General features: G+C 36.1%; 1 protein-coding gene across 1 annotated transcript in view; it reads left to right on the forward strand.

The window, feature by feature from the left end:
- The window catches only part of LOC113505095 (ryanodine receptor), a 145,452-nt gene that overhangs the window by 80,330 nt on the left and 49,669 nt on the right, over positions 1 to 15,453 (forward strand). The window contains 24 exon segments of the mRNA XM_026887609.1: positions 669 to 786; positions 1,294 to 1,432; positions 2,009 to 2,083; positions 2,542 to 2,687; positions 3,191 to 3,334; positions 3,688 to 3,862; positions 4,246 to 4,443; positions 5,081 to 5,186; positions 5,621 to 5,732; positions 6,211 to 6,351; positions 6,915 to 7,052; positions 7,688 to 7,840; positions 8,363 to 8,478; positions 8,889 to 9,063; positions 9,740 to 9,843; positions 10,327 to 10,460; positions 11,169 to 11,258; positions 11,336 to 11,460; positions 12,010 to 12,192; positions 13,157 to 13,204; positions 13,301 to 13,421; positions 13,753 to 13,967; positions 14,407 to 14,554; positions 15,034 to 15,228. Coding sequence (XP_026743410.1) covers positions 669 to 786; positions 1,294 to 1,432; positions 2,009 to 2,083; positions 2,542 to 2,687; positions 3,191 to 3,334; positions 3,688 to 3,862; positions 4,246 to 4,443; positions 5,081 to 5,186; positions 5,621 to 5,732; positions 6,211 to 6,351; positions 6,915 to 7,052; positions 7,688 to 7,840; positions 8,363 to 8,478; positions 8,889 to 9,063; positions 9,740 to 9,843; positions 10,327 to 10,460; positions 11,169 to 11,258; positions 11,336 to 11,460; positions 12,010 to 12,192; positions 13,157 to 13,204; positions 13,301 to 13,421; positions 13,753 to 13,967; positions 14,407 to 14,554; positions 15,034 to 15,228 — 3,299 coding nt within the window.

Consider the following 15,453-nt stretch of genomic DNA (forward strand, 5'->3'; position numbering starts at 1 on the left):
ATAGTAACATGCTGTAACATCATTTGTGATGTACAATTGTTTCCCACTACAAATAAACTTTCAAAAGGACCTAAAATCCGTTAATGCATCCGAGTCTCGTTACTGTTTAAAAGAAAACATAAAATTTTATTACACAGTAATGTATAGACCGTGATTTTTTTAGTCGTCTTACAAAAGCAGCCCAGTTCATGTATCCTATCACTAGAACACGTTCATGATAAAAAAATAGGTATTTATGAGATTTTAATAAATTTAAAATGCAATTTTTATTCAATATTATGATGCAATTCGTAGTTTTTTAGAAACACAGCTCTGTTGCGAGCGCGGTCCGAGACTTGTAACAATGGTGAGGGGCGCGGGCGGCGGCGTATTTATCATTTTTAAGAGTATATTTCAGATTTCTCTTGTTTAATTTTTCTTCATACTTATTATCTTAGTTGATGATAAAAAAATAGTAATCGCGCCTAGTGGTATTTTACGTCGGATACATGAACTGGGCTCCTTTTGTAAGACGACTAAAAAATCACCGTGTATAAAACTCTTACGTTACACACACCCTTAACTACTAGTGTTCAATTAATAAGGATATATTCTACTTGACGAATAAGAATTTGGTCCTTCGATCCACATTACTGCCATAAGTTTGCTAATCTGTTTATACCACACAGGTCAAATTAACGGCATGCACCGGTCTACCAGTGAGGCTGAAATGGCCAAGTATGATCTTGGAGCTCAGAGCTTGACGCCCGATGATAAGAAGGACAAGCGTGGACGGTCGCCTTTCAAGTGAGTTGGTCCTTTTGGTATAAGAAGTGTTTCTCCATCTTTTTGTACGGTTAATGCACAGGCTCGTGTCGAAATTTTGAACCGCACGTAGGCCTCTGATCTGGCTTAAGACAATCTTGGAAAATATTAGAATTGGTGCAAACCAGTTGCTAAAGAACTAACTTGAATGTAGGATCAGAAAAAAAAAATTACTCAACTTATGGTCGTTTTGAATTAGTCGCTGCCTCTACAAAAATAAATAGTATAATTTTGTAAATATTAATTGCTATTTGTAATATGACGTAGTTACATCGTTTAAGCCTCAGAAAATTCTGAACATACTATTGTTATCTATCTGAATATAGATAACAATATCTTTATCCTCAACACCTCAAGCCTTACTGATCACCTCTGAAAATAGTATAGACCAAAAAGTGAACTATTTCAATGCTCTTTAAGGCCGTACATTTTAAAATAGTCCTTCGACCTAAAATAAAATAAATTTACCAAATGTACTTCCCAAACTAGGTTCTTCAGAAGCAAACGCGGCGAAAGCAGCGACCGCGCTAAATCCCGCAAATCCAAGACCCCAGACCCCTTCAGCGATACCGAAGTATCGCCCGAACGGGGACCAAGGAGGCCAAACCCCCAAATCAAAGTGTCACAGGTAATTTCAACTCTATACCGCATACATAAAGTTTATTTTGCATTGTGCTTCTTTTAATGAAAGTTTTGATTTGAATTTTTGTTCATTTGAAACTAAAGTTTAAATTGGTTGTACCCAAAATTATTGTTATTATAATAAATTATTTTTGTATTTTGCATTTTTTTGCGATAAATTGAATGGTATCTTTTTGCATTTAATTACAATCAAAGTTTTTTTTTACATAGGTGGATTTTTTTTCTTTAAATATTGTTGTAATTTAGAACATTTTTAAGTTCAACAATATTTACGTCATATCCCATTTTATGTCCCATTTTGTTCTTCCATCACGTTTTTGTTCACTACATAATTTGTTTTATCGAATCTGTTCATCTGTTGCTCTGGATCGTAGCCACCTCCTACACCTCTTAAAATATACAGAGATGGTTCTTTTATAATCGATTTAGGTACTTAAAATTAAAGAAATATATCCTTTGTAATCGATTATATCACCTCTTTCCCAAATCGATTTTCGTTCCACATTACCATTTATCGATTTATGTTACATCACTGTTAAATCATGGTGTCTGTTTGTCGAAGCCCAATCAAAGATATAACGGCATGAACGCGCGGCCTAGCAGATCCAACTTGTATGGAAGCCAAGTTGGACTGAACGTAAGTCCTTGTAGACCTGGTTCTGTAACAAAACCATCGTTTGTTCTCTACTAATCTAGACCTGTTTTGTGTTCGCATGTTTTGCTTCAATATTTCATTTTGTAATTTTGTATCAATTTAGTTATAAATACTATGACTAAATAAATAAACTGAGATATTTTAAATCAAAATCTTGTTAATGTTTTAATACGTTAATTACATGTACTAGATGTATTTCTGTCTTTTTGTGTAATCTATATCATTATCAGACTTTTCTCTTTATCTTCTACGATAAACCATTGTATTTAAAAGCAAATAATAAAACAAAACACACCCCCATACATAAATAATCGAAATAAAACAACTCTCAAATCTATAACTAGAGCAAGTGCTAAACCATCAACCGCCATTGTAATAACAGCACTATTTTCATACTAATAAGATGTATTCTTCTTCACGCTTCCCAACACGACTGACAGTCGAACCTGCAGATGGCGACACCGACGCAGGAGCGGAAACAAATGACGACCAGTACGTTGGCGGCCTCTGCTACGGAAACAGTCGGCAATGAGATCTTCGACTCGGAGTGCCTCAGACTCATCAATGAGTACTTCTATGGCGTCAGGTTAGTATGATATTCTGTTATGAAATTACGCTAATGTTAGACTGCTAAATCTGATTTTTAAGTGATGTGGAGATCGAAAAGGCAGGATCCAAAAAAGAATTGATAAATTTGAGCATTGTGTCATTGTCCTTCAGGCTTTAACTTTTACAATGAAAAAGTAAATTCCTATAAATGCGTAGATGTCACTCAACCCTAAAATTGATTTGAACGACATATAGTCCACAGTTTTATAAAAACCGCAATCGGTAATTATACATTCCTCTGAGTGTTTTCATTGCTTGAAAATTTGGTCAAACTTAATTAGAATGCTAGTAAAAGACTCGCTCAGTAAGAAATTTAACCTTGAGTCTCGAATAACATACGGGGATCGAACCCGCGACACATTGGTGTACCATCTTCCATACTCTTATTTTAAGGCTTGGTCTTTAACTTCCTTTTATATTTCTACTACATATCTGGTTATAACATAAATACAATATTAAATAATGATATCCTCATTCCAGAATATTCCCCGGTCAAGACCCTACCCATGTGTACATCGGCTGGGTGACGACGCAGTACCACCTCCACTCCAAGGACTTCAACCAGAGCAAGGTCACCAAGTCATCAGTCATCATCACCGATGATTACGACAGGGTTATTGAGAAGTGAGTTAGTTTTAGATCATTTCACAAAAAGTACAGGATTTCAATAAAATCTTGCACGGACTCTTTTCTCATTATAAGCTAGGAAACTCTTAGCTAAAGGCTATTGTTAAGGTAAATGACATGACACAGAGTGCGTATGAGTGCGGTTTAGCTTTTTCCCATCTATGTTGCAGTCGGTTTCCAATCTAACCAAATGCAACTAGGTACCATTGTTTTACAAAGAGCGACTGCCTATCTGACCTCCTAAACCCAGTTTATTTATTTATAGCAATTACTCCAAAATAATTTTCGATCACAAACATTTATAACTTCATTTTTATTTAAATAACCCCACAAACCTACCTTATTTCCAGTGTTAACCGCCAATCTTGCTACATGGTCCGCGCCGATGAGCTATACAACGAGGTGATGGCTGAAGCGACTGCGAAGGGTGCCTCTCAAGGCATGTTCATAGGATGCTCAGTAGACACGTCTACTGGAGCCGTGGCCTTCACTTGTGAGGGAAAGGAGACCAGTATTAAGTTCAAGGTTAGTAGGAACATAGATGGATTATTGTCAATTTGAAAAACACGAACACGTGTTTTTGTAGTAGTTTTAGTACACAGAGAAACAGTAAAAAGATAACCTGTATGAGACTTTTTTTTTTTTGATCATGTAAACGTTGAAAGATCGCTTAATCTATTATAAAGATTCTATCGATACCCAGGAATAAAACAATAAACTAAATCTAACAAACAATCGTGTTTTAATATGTTCTTTTAGTAAATCAGTTTAGTGACGTGTGTACAGTTTTTATGTTACTGAACAAACTCATAAAAAAATTGAATTCCTATCAATTAATCAAATTGTAAAATCTGGAATACTTAAGGGGTTACTACGCACTCTTCCTAACAACACTACCTTATTCACAGATGGAGCCGGAAACCAAGCTGTTCCCTGCCATCTTCGTAGAGGCGACTTCCAAAGAGATTCTTCAGATAGAGCTGGGCAGGTCGGCTACCAGCCTGCCGCTGTCAGCTGCAGTACTACCCACCAGTGACAAACACGTCATCCCACAGTTCCCGCCTAGGCTCAAAGTGCAGTGCCTGAAGCCACACCAGTGGGCTAGAGTGAGTAATAATAATAGAAGTTAATAGTAGGAGTTATTCGTTAGCTCCTTCGAATAACTTCTACTACTAATAATAATAATCTAGTTATATAATATTGTAGACCAAGAATTCTGTGTTACCTTTCATTGTTCAAATCAAATGCGTGTAAATCTAAAATCTATAAATTAACTGAAATAAATAAATAAATAGTTAATATTAGAAGTAGTTATTCCCAAATACACTATGAACGAGGTGTCACACTGATTTGGATTTTTTTTACTGAGTCCATCTTAAGAGAGCTTTGAGTAAAAAAATATATGTGAGAGTTTACATTTTTCTTAATTGTGTATGGTTTGTGATTTTATTGAATTTATAACGGAATAGCTATTACCAGCGGCTCGCGACGAGTCAAAAATGATTCCACGGGAACATAATATCGGGATAAAACCATCCTATACTACCAGGTTTTCAATCTGTGTATCAAATTTCATCCAAAGGCTTCCATTGGATTTTGGGCAGAATAGTAACAAACATCCATCCAAACAAACTTTGTTAGTAGATGAATTAGCGAGAATTGTTTTTCTTCTCCCTAAAATATTACATCCCCTATACTTAATTCTACTTTACACTATAACATTCCCTGTATTTCTACAAATAGGTACCAAACCAGTCTCTTCAAGTGCACGCTCTGAAGCTATCTGACATCCGCGGTTGGTCCATGCTCTGTGAAGACGCTGTCTCCATGCTGGCCTTGCATATACCTGGTTAGTATCTTAATTAATATAATTATACATTAAGGGAAACGCTAGAATATGTAGTATAGACTTTTTGGTACTTCCTTAGCCTCTAAAAACTGAAGAAACTAAATAATTTCAGTACAAAATGAACTGTTTTCTGTTACGAGAATAGTGCACTATTTATCAAGCAATCAATTAAACTCATCATGACCTCATCTTGAATCACCGTCATCCGTGCCCTTATCCCATTGTTTTTTATTTGGGGTTACATCATGTCTTCTTGTTCCATACCTTTCTACCTGACGTCATCTCACAAGTATATATATACAAGAACAAGTATAGCCATATAGTCTTTCACTAAATCCATTTATCGTTTCTTTGGTCGTCCTACTCCTCATTTTAAATATGCTAATTTTTATTATAATGTTATTTTGACAAATATGTCATTTTTTTGTCCGCAGAGGAAGACCGTTGCATAGATATCTTGGAGCTGATAGAGATGGACAAACTCCTTAGTTTCCACTCGCACACACTCACTCTGTATGCTGCGTTGTGTTACCAGAGCAATTATAGGTACGTTTAAAAATAATATTCGTATAATATATAGTTTAGTTTAAATTATCAAACACATGAACTGTGATATGCATGCATTTTTGTCTTGAATTATCTTGGAAGTAATAAAGGAATGACAACTTGTTCAATCGAAATGTTGACACCACATTTTATATGCTTTAGTTAATTCGATACCAGCCTATTCCACAAGACAATGATATTTTTTATAATATTTTACAATATAAGCATCTTAGATCTAATTAATAAACATTTAAACAATATTCCAACTAAAGTTGACACGAGAGAACTTAATCCTCTTTAATAAATGATATAACTGTTTACTCTCGCATATTTATCGGGAGTGTCCGACTAGTTTCGGACCCAACCGGAGTCCTTAATCATGCGCTAGCTCATATGAATCAGTCTCACGATAGTTATTAATCCTCTTTGCAAAATTTACTCATATATCACACCCATAAAATCTCTAATTACTCCACAGGGCCGCCCACGCACTTTGCCAGCATGTAGATCAGAAGCAGCTACTCTACGCGATCCAATCGCAGTACATGTCGGGTCCACTTCGACAAGGGTTCTACGATCTGCTCATAGCGCTTCATCTGGAGTCACATGCCACTACTATGTAAGTTGAATCGATTATAACGTAACATATACATTCTTAGAAAATTTAATTAATTATATGGACTGTCTGAACTTTCCAAAACAAAAGATTTAAAACCATGCAATAGTAAACTTTTGAATTTATTTTTTAAGTGAAAAAAAATATCTTAAATTTAGGGAAGAGATAATGACTTTTCAATTTTTATTTAGTAAAAAATTTGACTCATGATTGAATTTCGTCTAGTAAAGCTCTCCGTAGACTATTTTGCTCGGTATGGCTAGATTGTTACTCGAGTTGAACTAAAGTGAAGGCAGAAATTTCATTTCCCTCACGAGAAACACGTTACCATGTAGAATTTTATAGTTCACGCCTTGCTCCGAAAGTGGCCTTCTGATGACTGTTATACCGAACGGCGTCTCTTTTATAGCAGTCAGGGCTACTTGCCACTAGACTAGGAGGGCAGTCAGATAATGAATTCAAAAAAAATACATGTAGGATACATGTATTTTTTTTGAATTCATTATCTTCCTCCTCCGTACAAAAGACATGAACAAAAACTATTTATAAATATTTATGTATTTCAGGGAGGCCTGTAAGAACGAGTTCGTAATTCCACTAGGACCTGAACTGAAGTCGTTGTATGAGGATCCGGATATGGGCCACAGTCTGCGCTCACTGCAGACCGAGTCTGTTCGCCCGCAGATGAAGATGACTGATATCGCGTGAGTTTGCATTTGGTTATAATACATGCCGTATTGCATGATACAGCCGTTGGTATAGCTGAAATTTGGGTGTACTGGACTGAGAGTCAATCTAGTATTGACTCGAAATCAAATCTAATACGAAACTGATAAAGATATTAGTTACTACAGAACGAAAAAAAATGAAGCGTATATAAAGCATGTTTCATTTATTTTTGAGACAAAATAACGAAATACATAGAGTTTTTGAAACAAAAATCTGTTTAAATCTAGGCGTTCAATTATTTGCTTCAAAACATGTTTCAAATACCTTATTAAAAACCAGAAAATATTATAACAAATATAATTATGCTTAAAATGCACATACAGCAATGGACCTTGATAGGCTGCATTGAATGATTATTAGATACGCTTGTTACGAGCATCTGTATTATACATTAAAAACTTTTCTTTATGAAGAGTTAGTAAGAAATAATTTTCCTCAGCATAAACACATACAACAAGTATCATTTGACATTATTGAGTGTAGGTACCTATTCGCTAAAGGGTCTAATATGTAGAATTCAGGGGCCTATTACAGGATCCTTATTTCATATGCTAGGAACGGTATAGATTTTGATTTTCTTCTGATTAAGTAACAATCTCTCCCTCCACAGTGAGAGTATAACAGAGATCAGCAACCTGTACTCTCCGTTCTTCCCCTTGGAGGTGGTCCGCGAGTTCGTGATGCAGGCCCTGGCCGAGGCTGTGGAGACCAACCAGGTTCACAACAGGGACCCTGTGGGAGGCAGCAACGAGAACCTCTTCCTGTAAGTAGCTATGTGTTCTGTATGTTTATTTATTTTTAGCAGGGTGACCACTTTCACTAATGAAGAAAAATATAGTAACACAATTTTGAGGCTTTCCGTTAAGCTAGCAGGATGAAATTCAGGGTAAGAGCGAAACTAGTCAGGCGATACCGATAAATGCGAATGATCAAAACGTTGCACCATTCTATTCTAGTATGAATAATCATTAAGCGATAGCTACTTATAAAAAATCTTGTTAGAAAACATAGCCTAAACAAGCCAAAGCAACAAACCGCTGTTAATCCTATGCTGTCTCTTCATGATTTGAAGGAGCTACAGAGACATTTAGAAAAGAAAATTCTAAAACTAAGTTCCGTGTTAGGCTAAGTTTGCATGAAATTTATCTAAACAGCTAAACTTGGGAACATTATTTAAAATTTATTTAAACCCCCGATGAAGAAAGGTGTTATTAGATTGACTTGTCTGTCTGTGGCTTTTTAAAATTTCTCTCATAATATTAATTTTGAAATAATGTGTATACAGGCCCCTCATCAAGCTGGTTGACCGTCTTCTCCTGGTTGGAATGATGCGTGATGAAGATGTTGAGAAGCTGCTCATCATGACCAACCCTGAGACTTGGGACCCTTCCTTTGACAAAGGTAATAAAGCTAAAGCTAAAACATTTACTGCTAATTTTCAAGCAAACCCTTTTGCTTCAAAATTCAATTGAACTTTTCATTATAGTTCCATATATAGTATTAGTGTTGTAAATAGTAGTAATGATTATAAAAAAGTAAAGGTAAGTGACGTCACACGAGATTTTGAATCACCTTGTCGCCTTCATTTTTTGTTTACGTGATAGAAGAAATACGTATCCAATATTTTTGGACATCCGTCTGACGGATAAATAGTTTGTTATTTTGTTGTCAAAAACCCATCAATAGTTTTGATATGCTATCTGATTCTAGAAAAATATGCTCAAGTTTCTTAATATGACGATTAAGTATATTTGCAATCTATAACCGTTTTCACAGAATAATTTCAAATACCCATTCCTTTTCTTCTCCAGAGGGCAAAGACGAGCACAGGAAAGGCCTCCTACACATGAAGATGGCTGAAGGCGCGAAGCTACAGATGTGCTACTTGCTACAACATCTCAATGATATACAGCTGAGGCACAGGGTCGAAGCTATCATCGCCTTCGCACATGACTTTGTTGGCGACCTACAGACTGATCAACTGAGGTAAGACTATTAAATGATGGAATAGTTCACTCACGCGTATTTATCGGGATAACCCAACTACACGTTACATCATTTAATAATGAATCATTCTCACGATAGTTACTATCAAAATGATGTAAGACTAGGTTTATTCCCTGGATGCCTCTGTTGTACCATGTTTTTAGCAAATAGCCTTTTCCCATCTGTGGATAAGGTTATTATAATGATAATGATAACATGTTGGGTCGTCTTTAAGTCTTACCAATACAGCTAAGTACTAGTGTTTTACAAAGAGCGATTGCCTATCTGACCGAGGAGGTCAGATAAGCAATCGCTCTTTTTAACACGTATTAAAATTGCTAGACAAAAAACGCAGTGTAAAAATTGTATAGTTATAAAACGTGATTAACAAAATTGAACATTTATCTTAATCATGTCATCGAATGATATGTAAAAACGGTAAGAAAGCTGTTTAGTTTAGAATTCATATATAATGAAACATTGATTTAATAAGTTTAGATCTATATGAATCCGAAATGTCTCTTAATAATACTTTTTGTGGATAATAAAATCATAAAAACATCGGTTCCTTACATCATCATTATCAGCCCATATTCGTCCACAACTGCACATCCCATCGTTATCATATATACCTATATATCATAGTCTAGATGAACACAAACATTTGTTGTCGCAGACGTTACACCGAGATCAAACAGTCGGACTTGCCGAGCGCGGTGGCTGCTAAGAAGACGAGAGAGTTCCGTTGTCCGCCTCGAGAACAGATGAACGCCATACTTAGTAAGTTATCCTATGTTTAAACTGCCCGGATAGCCGAGTGGTTGAGGTCACCACTCCAAGCGTTATGAGCGCGACACGTCGCAGGTTCTATCCCCGCGTAGGACAAGCTTTTGTGCATTTCACGAATGCTTGTTCTGAGTGTGAATTTGAAAATGATCCTGAATGAATGAAAATGAATTGAAAAAGCATTATATTTCATTTAAATTAAATTATTAGTACTTTTTTAATGTTACTTTAAACTTTATTTATATCTATTATACAATGTATATATTTACTTTATATACTTTATTTACAACAAAACTAAATTTAATATTTACGTTTTTAAAACTATATTAAACTTAATATCATTACAAAATAAATAATGTACATAATTTACAAAACGAAAATACTTTTTTTTTGTATCAGACGAATTTTAATACCAATATTCAAACGATTAATTTAACACTCTTTCTTCATATCATATAATATTTCCCTCTTGTCCAGGTTTCAAACACTTGGAGGAGGAAGACAAGGAGAATTGTCCTTGCGGTGAGGAGCTGATCGCGCGCATGAACGAGTTCCACGAGAGCCTCATGGCGCATGTGTCGCTCAATGCTCTACAGGAACCTGATTCTTCGGTAATTATACTTATTGAAATGAAACAACTTTTACGGCCAGTCTGCCCGTGACCATGATACCTGCAAAAGTTTTGAAACGTCGGGAACTAAAATCTAAAATTAAACCGCGATTAAAATCCGTAAAAGTAGTTTCATTTTAAATGTCTAACATTCGCGTAAACCTAAGAAACCACTATAAATATACTTATTATCCCTATTGGGCCCCGATTCTGCTATTTTACAATGGCCGATAAATGAATGGAAATTGGATTAAATTTGAAATTATTCCTATTCAGTACAATAATTGGAAGTTAATTGTATTGACCTTGAGTATATAACGACCTGCGCTAAATTTCAAATAATAGTATAGAAAAATTCTTAAGAGAATACGAAAATTGTCATTTTAAGCTAATTTTCATTCATTCATCGGCCGTTGTAAATAGCAGAATTGGGGCCCTGATAATACATTTTATATACGTCACAAAGTTTGTCTGTAGCTGTTTCACGTCAAAACTACTACCGGTCGTGATGAAAATGCTGTTATACTGTAAAATACCTTATATATTTTTTTTGTATTTTTATAAATAAAATAATCAAAACTTTGTTCACAATATATTGTAGATGGTCTTGGAAATAACATTATATGTTACCTTTTTTGTTATATTTAATCAAAAATATTAAAATTAGCATTTATTTAGTATTTTAATATATTTATTTTTAATATCGTAGGAATCAACTGAACCAGAAAAGAAACCAGGCGCGTTTGGAAAGCTCTACAACATAATAAACACTGTAAAGGAGCTGGAAGAAGAAGCCAAGGTAATTTCAACCCTATAGCTCTTACAATAAAATCCATTTTCGATTGAACAGATTAATTATTCTTTGTATCTTTCCAGGCTATTGAAGAACCGCCAAAGAAAACTCCGGAAGAGAAATTCCGTAAAGTTTTAATTCAGACCATTGTTAGTTGGGCTGAGGAGTCACAAATAGAAACACCTAAACTGGTCAGGGAAATGTTCAGGTATGTAATACACAATCGTATTTTAACATCCAATTGAAAATGTGATTTAAGACGTGCCTTATAAAGTTTAAAATTGACAGTACTGATGTATGGCGTTATGTAACAGGCAAATAATGACTGATAGACGATTTTTATTGCAATTTAGTATTGAATCACACTGCTGGACAAGGATTTACTTATTTTAACCCTAAATATACGTATACACTTTATTATACAGAGATACATATGAAATATACCGTAACTGCAAAGGAATGAGATTAAATATTCAACAAGAGTATCTATTTATCGAGTATCCTTGTCGTCTAGTCCACCAAAATTACTCTAAAAAAGGCATAATCGTTAGTCACATACATTAAATATGATACAACCATAAAAGTTTTTGTGGTAACTTTTTTAAATACCTTCTCTAACTACTAATCAATAAGACTCAATTTACTCTACACTATTTCGACAGTGCTAAACTGAGGTTATATTCAAATGAAGGTGATTTAGTTGAATATAACCTCTAAATCCCCAACAATAAGACTGAATTTCCAACAACTTTTTCAGCCTCCTCGTCCGTCAATACGACGCAGTAGGCGAGTTGATCCGCGCGCTAGAAAAGACGTATGTCATCAATGCGAAGACCAAACTGGATGTCGCGGAGATGTGGGTCGGGCTGAGCCAGATCCGGGCGCTGCTGCCGGTGCAGATGAGTCAGGAGGAGGAGGAGCTCATGAGGAAGAGGCTCTGGTAAGTACGACGTCGTACGCACGAAAATTTGTTTGGATGCATGAATGCATCGATCTAGGAAGGCCAACCAGACAAGATAAAAAACGTAAACAAGCGGGCCGTTACTGAGTTACATTGCGATAGCGAGGGATTATTATCCCTCTCCTTATCACTCGTACGCACAGTTATGGCCTCAGTTGGTCGATGACAGCTGTCGTTTTGTGTTTCGTGGTACAAGAAAGCAGTCCGTACGGCATTTGTCAACATTGGTCCGCCATGTTGTGAACAAGTTCATTCATTCATTTTTGACAAAAATCGAACTTCATAATAGTTTATTATTCAGATTACATTCTTTTTCTCGTCTTTTTGGCCTTACTATAGTCTGTTCCTCTTTCACATTTAAAGCACTGAACGTATTTAGTCGATACTTTTTACACGGATAGTTTATAATCAACATTAATACATAAGGTAGTTTTTCTCCCGATTTTATCTTCCCGTGGAATCATTTTCGATTTATAGGGGGCGGGCCCGCGGGTAAAAGCTAATTCTTTAATAACCCTTCTATCAAGAGCGAGACTATAATAGCAATCACATTCAGGTCAGAGAACAAGATACACCTGTTCTCTGACCTTTCCAATGCACGGATAGCCGTGTAATTGAGGTCACAAAGCCACTATGCGCGACGTGTCGTATGTGTGACTCACGAATGCTTATCCTAAGACTGAGTCATATTGTGCATGTGATGTATGTGTTTGTGAACCCCGCCACATCAGGATTCGGTTCCTTACTGCGGAAGTCGTTTTAAAAAATACGAAAAAAAAATATTAATGCTCCCTATCCTTGCTTGCTACATAAAAGTGTGATGTATGTTTTTATATTTAGAATAAGTAGATAGTATAGGTTAGTTTGTCATTTTTAAGATTGTCATTGTCATTTACAAAATATATAGCTAAGATAGCTTTATAAAAATCTTTTCTTTTTACAGGAAACTCGTTAACAACCATACTTTCTTCCAACACCCAGATTTGATCAGGTACGTCATTTGTCAATCGTTTAATTGACGATTTCATACATTTACTGAAATCTCATACATTTTTTCTGGTTTTAATTTGTATGATTGTATGTACAGAGTGCTCCGTGTCCACGAGAACGTGATGGCGGTGATGATGAACACTTTGGGCAGACGTGCGCAGGCGCAGTCCGATGCGCAGCCCGCCTCGCCGCCAGCTGTTGAAGATACCAAGGAAAAGGTTTGAATTATTTAGCACCAAATTCTTTATTTCAATAAGACCAGTATATGGCACTTTGAACGTCAAACAATTTATTTATACAATATTAAACTCTAAAGTGTCTGTCTGTCGGTCAATCTCCTATTGAAGCTACCCCTCGTTCGGAAGGCAAAATCTCATGGAAAGGAACAAGCAAGAAACTCCATGGTTACTCTTTTTCAAATGCCACACAATAATTCTCTGGGTTACGCTTGAGTAAAATCATTTGTATCATTAAGCAAAAATCATCCTTCCAAAAGTTACTTATAAAATATCGATATACCAAATTGTTATAATTTTCGTTTGTCTATAGGACACATCCCACGAAATGGTGGTCGCTTGCTGCCGCTTCCTGTGCTACTTCTGCCGCACTGGGCGACAGAACCAGAAGGCCATGTTCGACCACTTCGACTTCCTTCTCGAGAACTCCAACATCCTGCTGTCCAGACCCTCGCTGAGAGGATCCACGCCACTCGACGTGGCTTACTCCAGTTTGATGGAGAATACTGAACTAGCTTTAGCTTTGAGGTTAGTGTGCAAGTTGGTAATGAATATGTTAGAATTGTTAATGGATAGTCGAGTGGTAAAGGTCACCACGCAAAATACAGTGTGAGCAACGTGTTGCGGGTTCGATCCTCACGTAGATCGGGCATATTTTGTGTGATCCACGAATGCTTGTTCTGAGTTTTGATAGTATTTGTGCACATAAATTTTTATGATACTCAATAACATTTATTCTTATGTAGATATTTTGATAACAATTAATAGATTTTTTGAAAAAAAAAATGTTTCAATTACATTTTTAAAATACACCTTATACTACTTGATTAGAGCTACACAGACAATCGTTTACTAATTACAACATTTCTCTAATTAATTATAATTAATGCGGCTACGAAGTTATTTTTACCTACTTATTGATAATTAAATATCCAATGTAGTTCATATTCTCTTATCTTCTTCCCAGAGAGCATTACCTAGAGAAGATAGCAGTATACCTGTCCCGCTGTGGGCTGCAGAGCAACTCGGAGCTGGTTGAGAAGGGTTACCCCGATCTGGGATGGGACCCCGTAGAGGGCGAGCGGTACCTTGACTTCCTGCGGTTCTGTGTTTGGGTGAGTTATTATTGTATTGACAATTATTAATATTATATGTCAAGAGAAGAAATTATTATATGAATAGGGGTCGATTTCTTTCGCTAGCTCACTGCGGACTGGCACTTGCATTAGGTTCGAACTTTCAGCCTTGTGCTTACATATTTATGTGTAAATTATATACTATTGGCAAGAGTGTAGAATTTGCAAACAAGTATCTAATTTATTTTCTTCTTAATATCCCAGTACTGAACAAAGGCATACTACTCCACTTTCAAACCGTAAACACAACAGAGTATTATTTGCCTACCTACCCAACGGGGTTATTCGAAAGGATTACTGCGGCCCCGGTACGCAAAGAGCAAAGGAAGAAACATGGATGGGTTTAAGTCAGTAAAAGTCTGACACTCCCACTTAACCCAAAGCGGCAGAAATCATTTGATAAGATCCCATTCCAAAAAAATACAGTATTGTTTATATTTAAATATCCTCTTCCACAGGTCAACGGTGAAAGCGTAGAGGAAAACGCTAACTTGGTCATCCGTCTCTTGATCCGTCGTCCTGAATGTCTCGGCCCGGCCCTGAGGGGTGAAGGCGAGGGTCTGCTGAAGGCCATAGTGGATGCCAACAAGATGAGCGAGAGGATCGCCGATAGACGGAAACTTAGGGAGATGGAACAAGAAGGAGACGTTAACGTAAGTATTGATGGATAGTTTGGTGAAGTTTGTGAAAGAGAAACGACGACGCTTTACGTCATATAGTGTGCTATCTCGCTTCCACAACTGTAATGATATTGGTCTATAGATATGTCTCCAGTTCATTTGTTAAACAAAACTTAAATTGTGTATCCAAACCATAAAATCAATATCAGTTATAGTAAACCTAACATAGTTCTTTAAGCATTCAACTTTGTACCCTAA

The sequence above is a fragment of the Trichoplusia ni genome, chromosome 24 (genome assembly GCF_003590095.1).
Source record: "Trichoplusia ni isolate ovarian cell line Hi5 chromosome 24, tn1, whole genome shotgun sequence".
Classification (NCBI taxonomy): domain Eukaryota; kingdom Metazoa; phylum Arthropoda; class Insecta; order Lepidoptera; family Noctuidae; genus Trichoplusia; species Trichoplusia ni.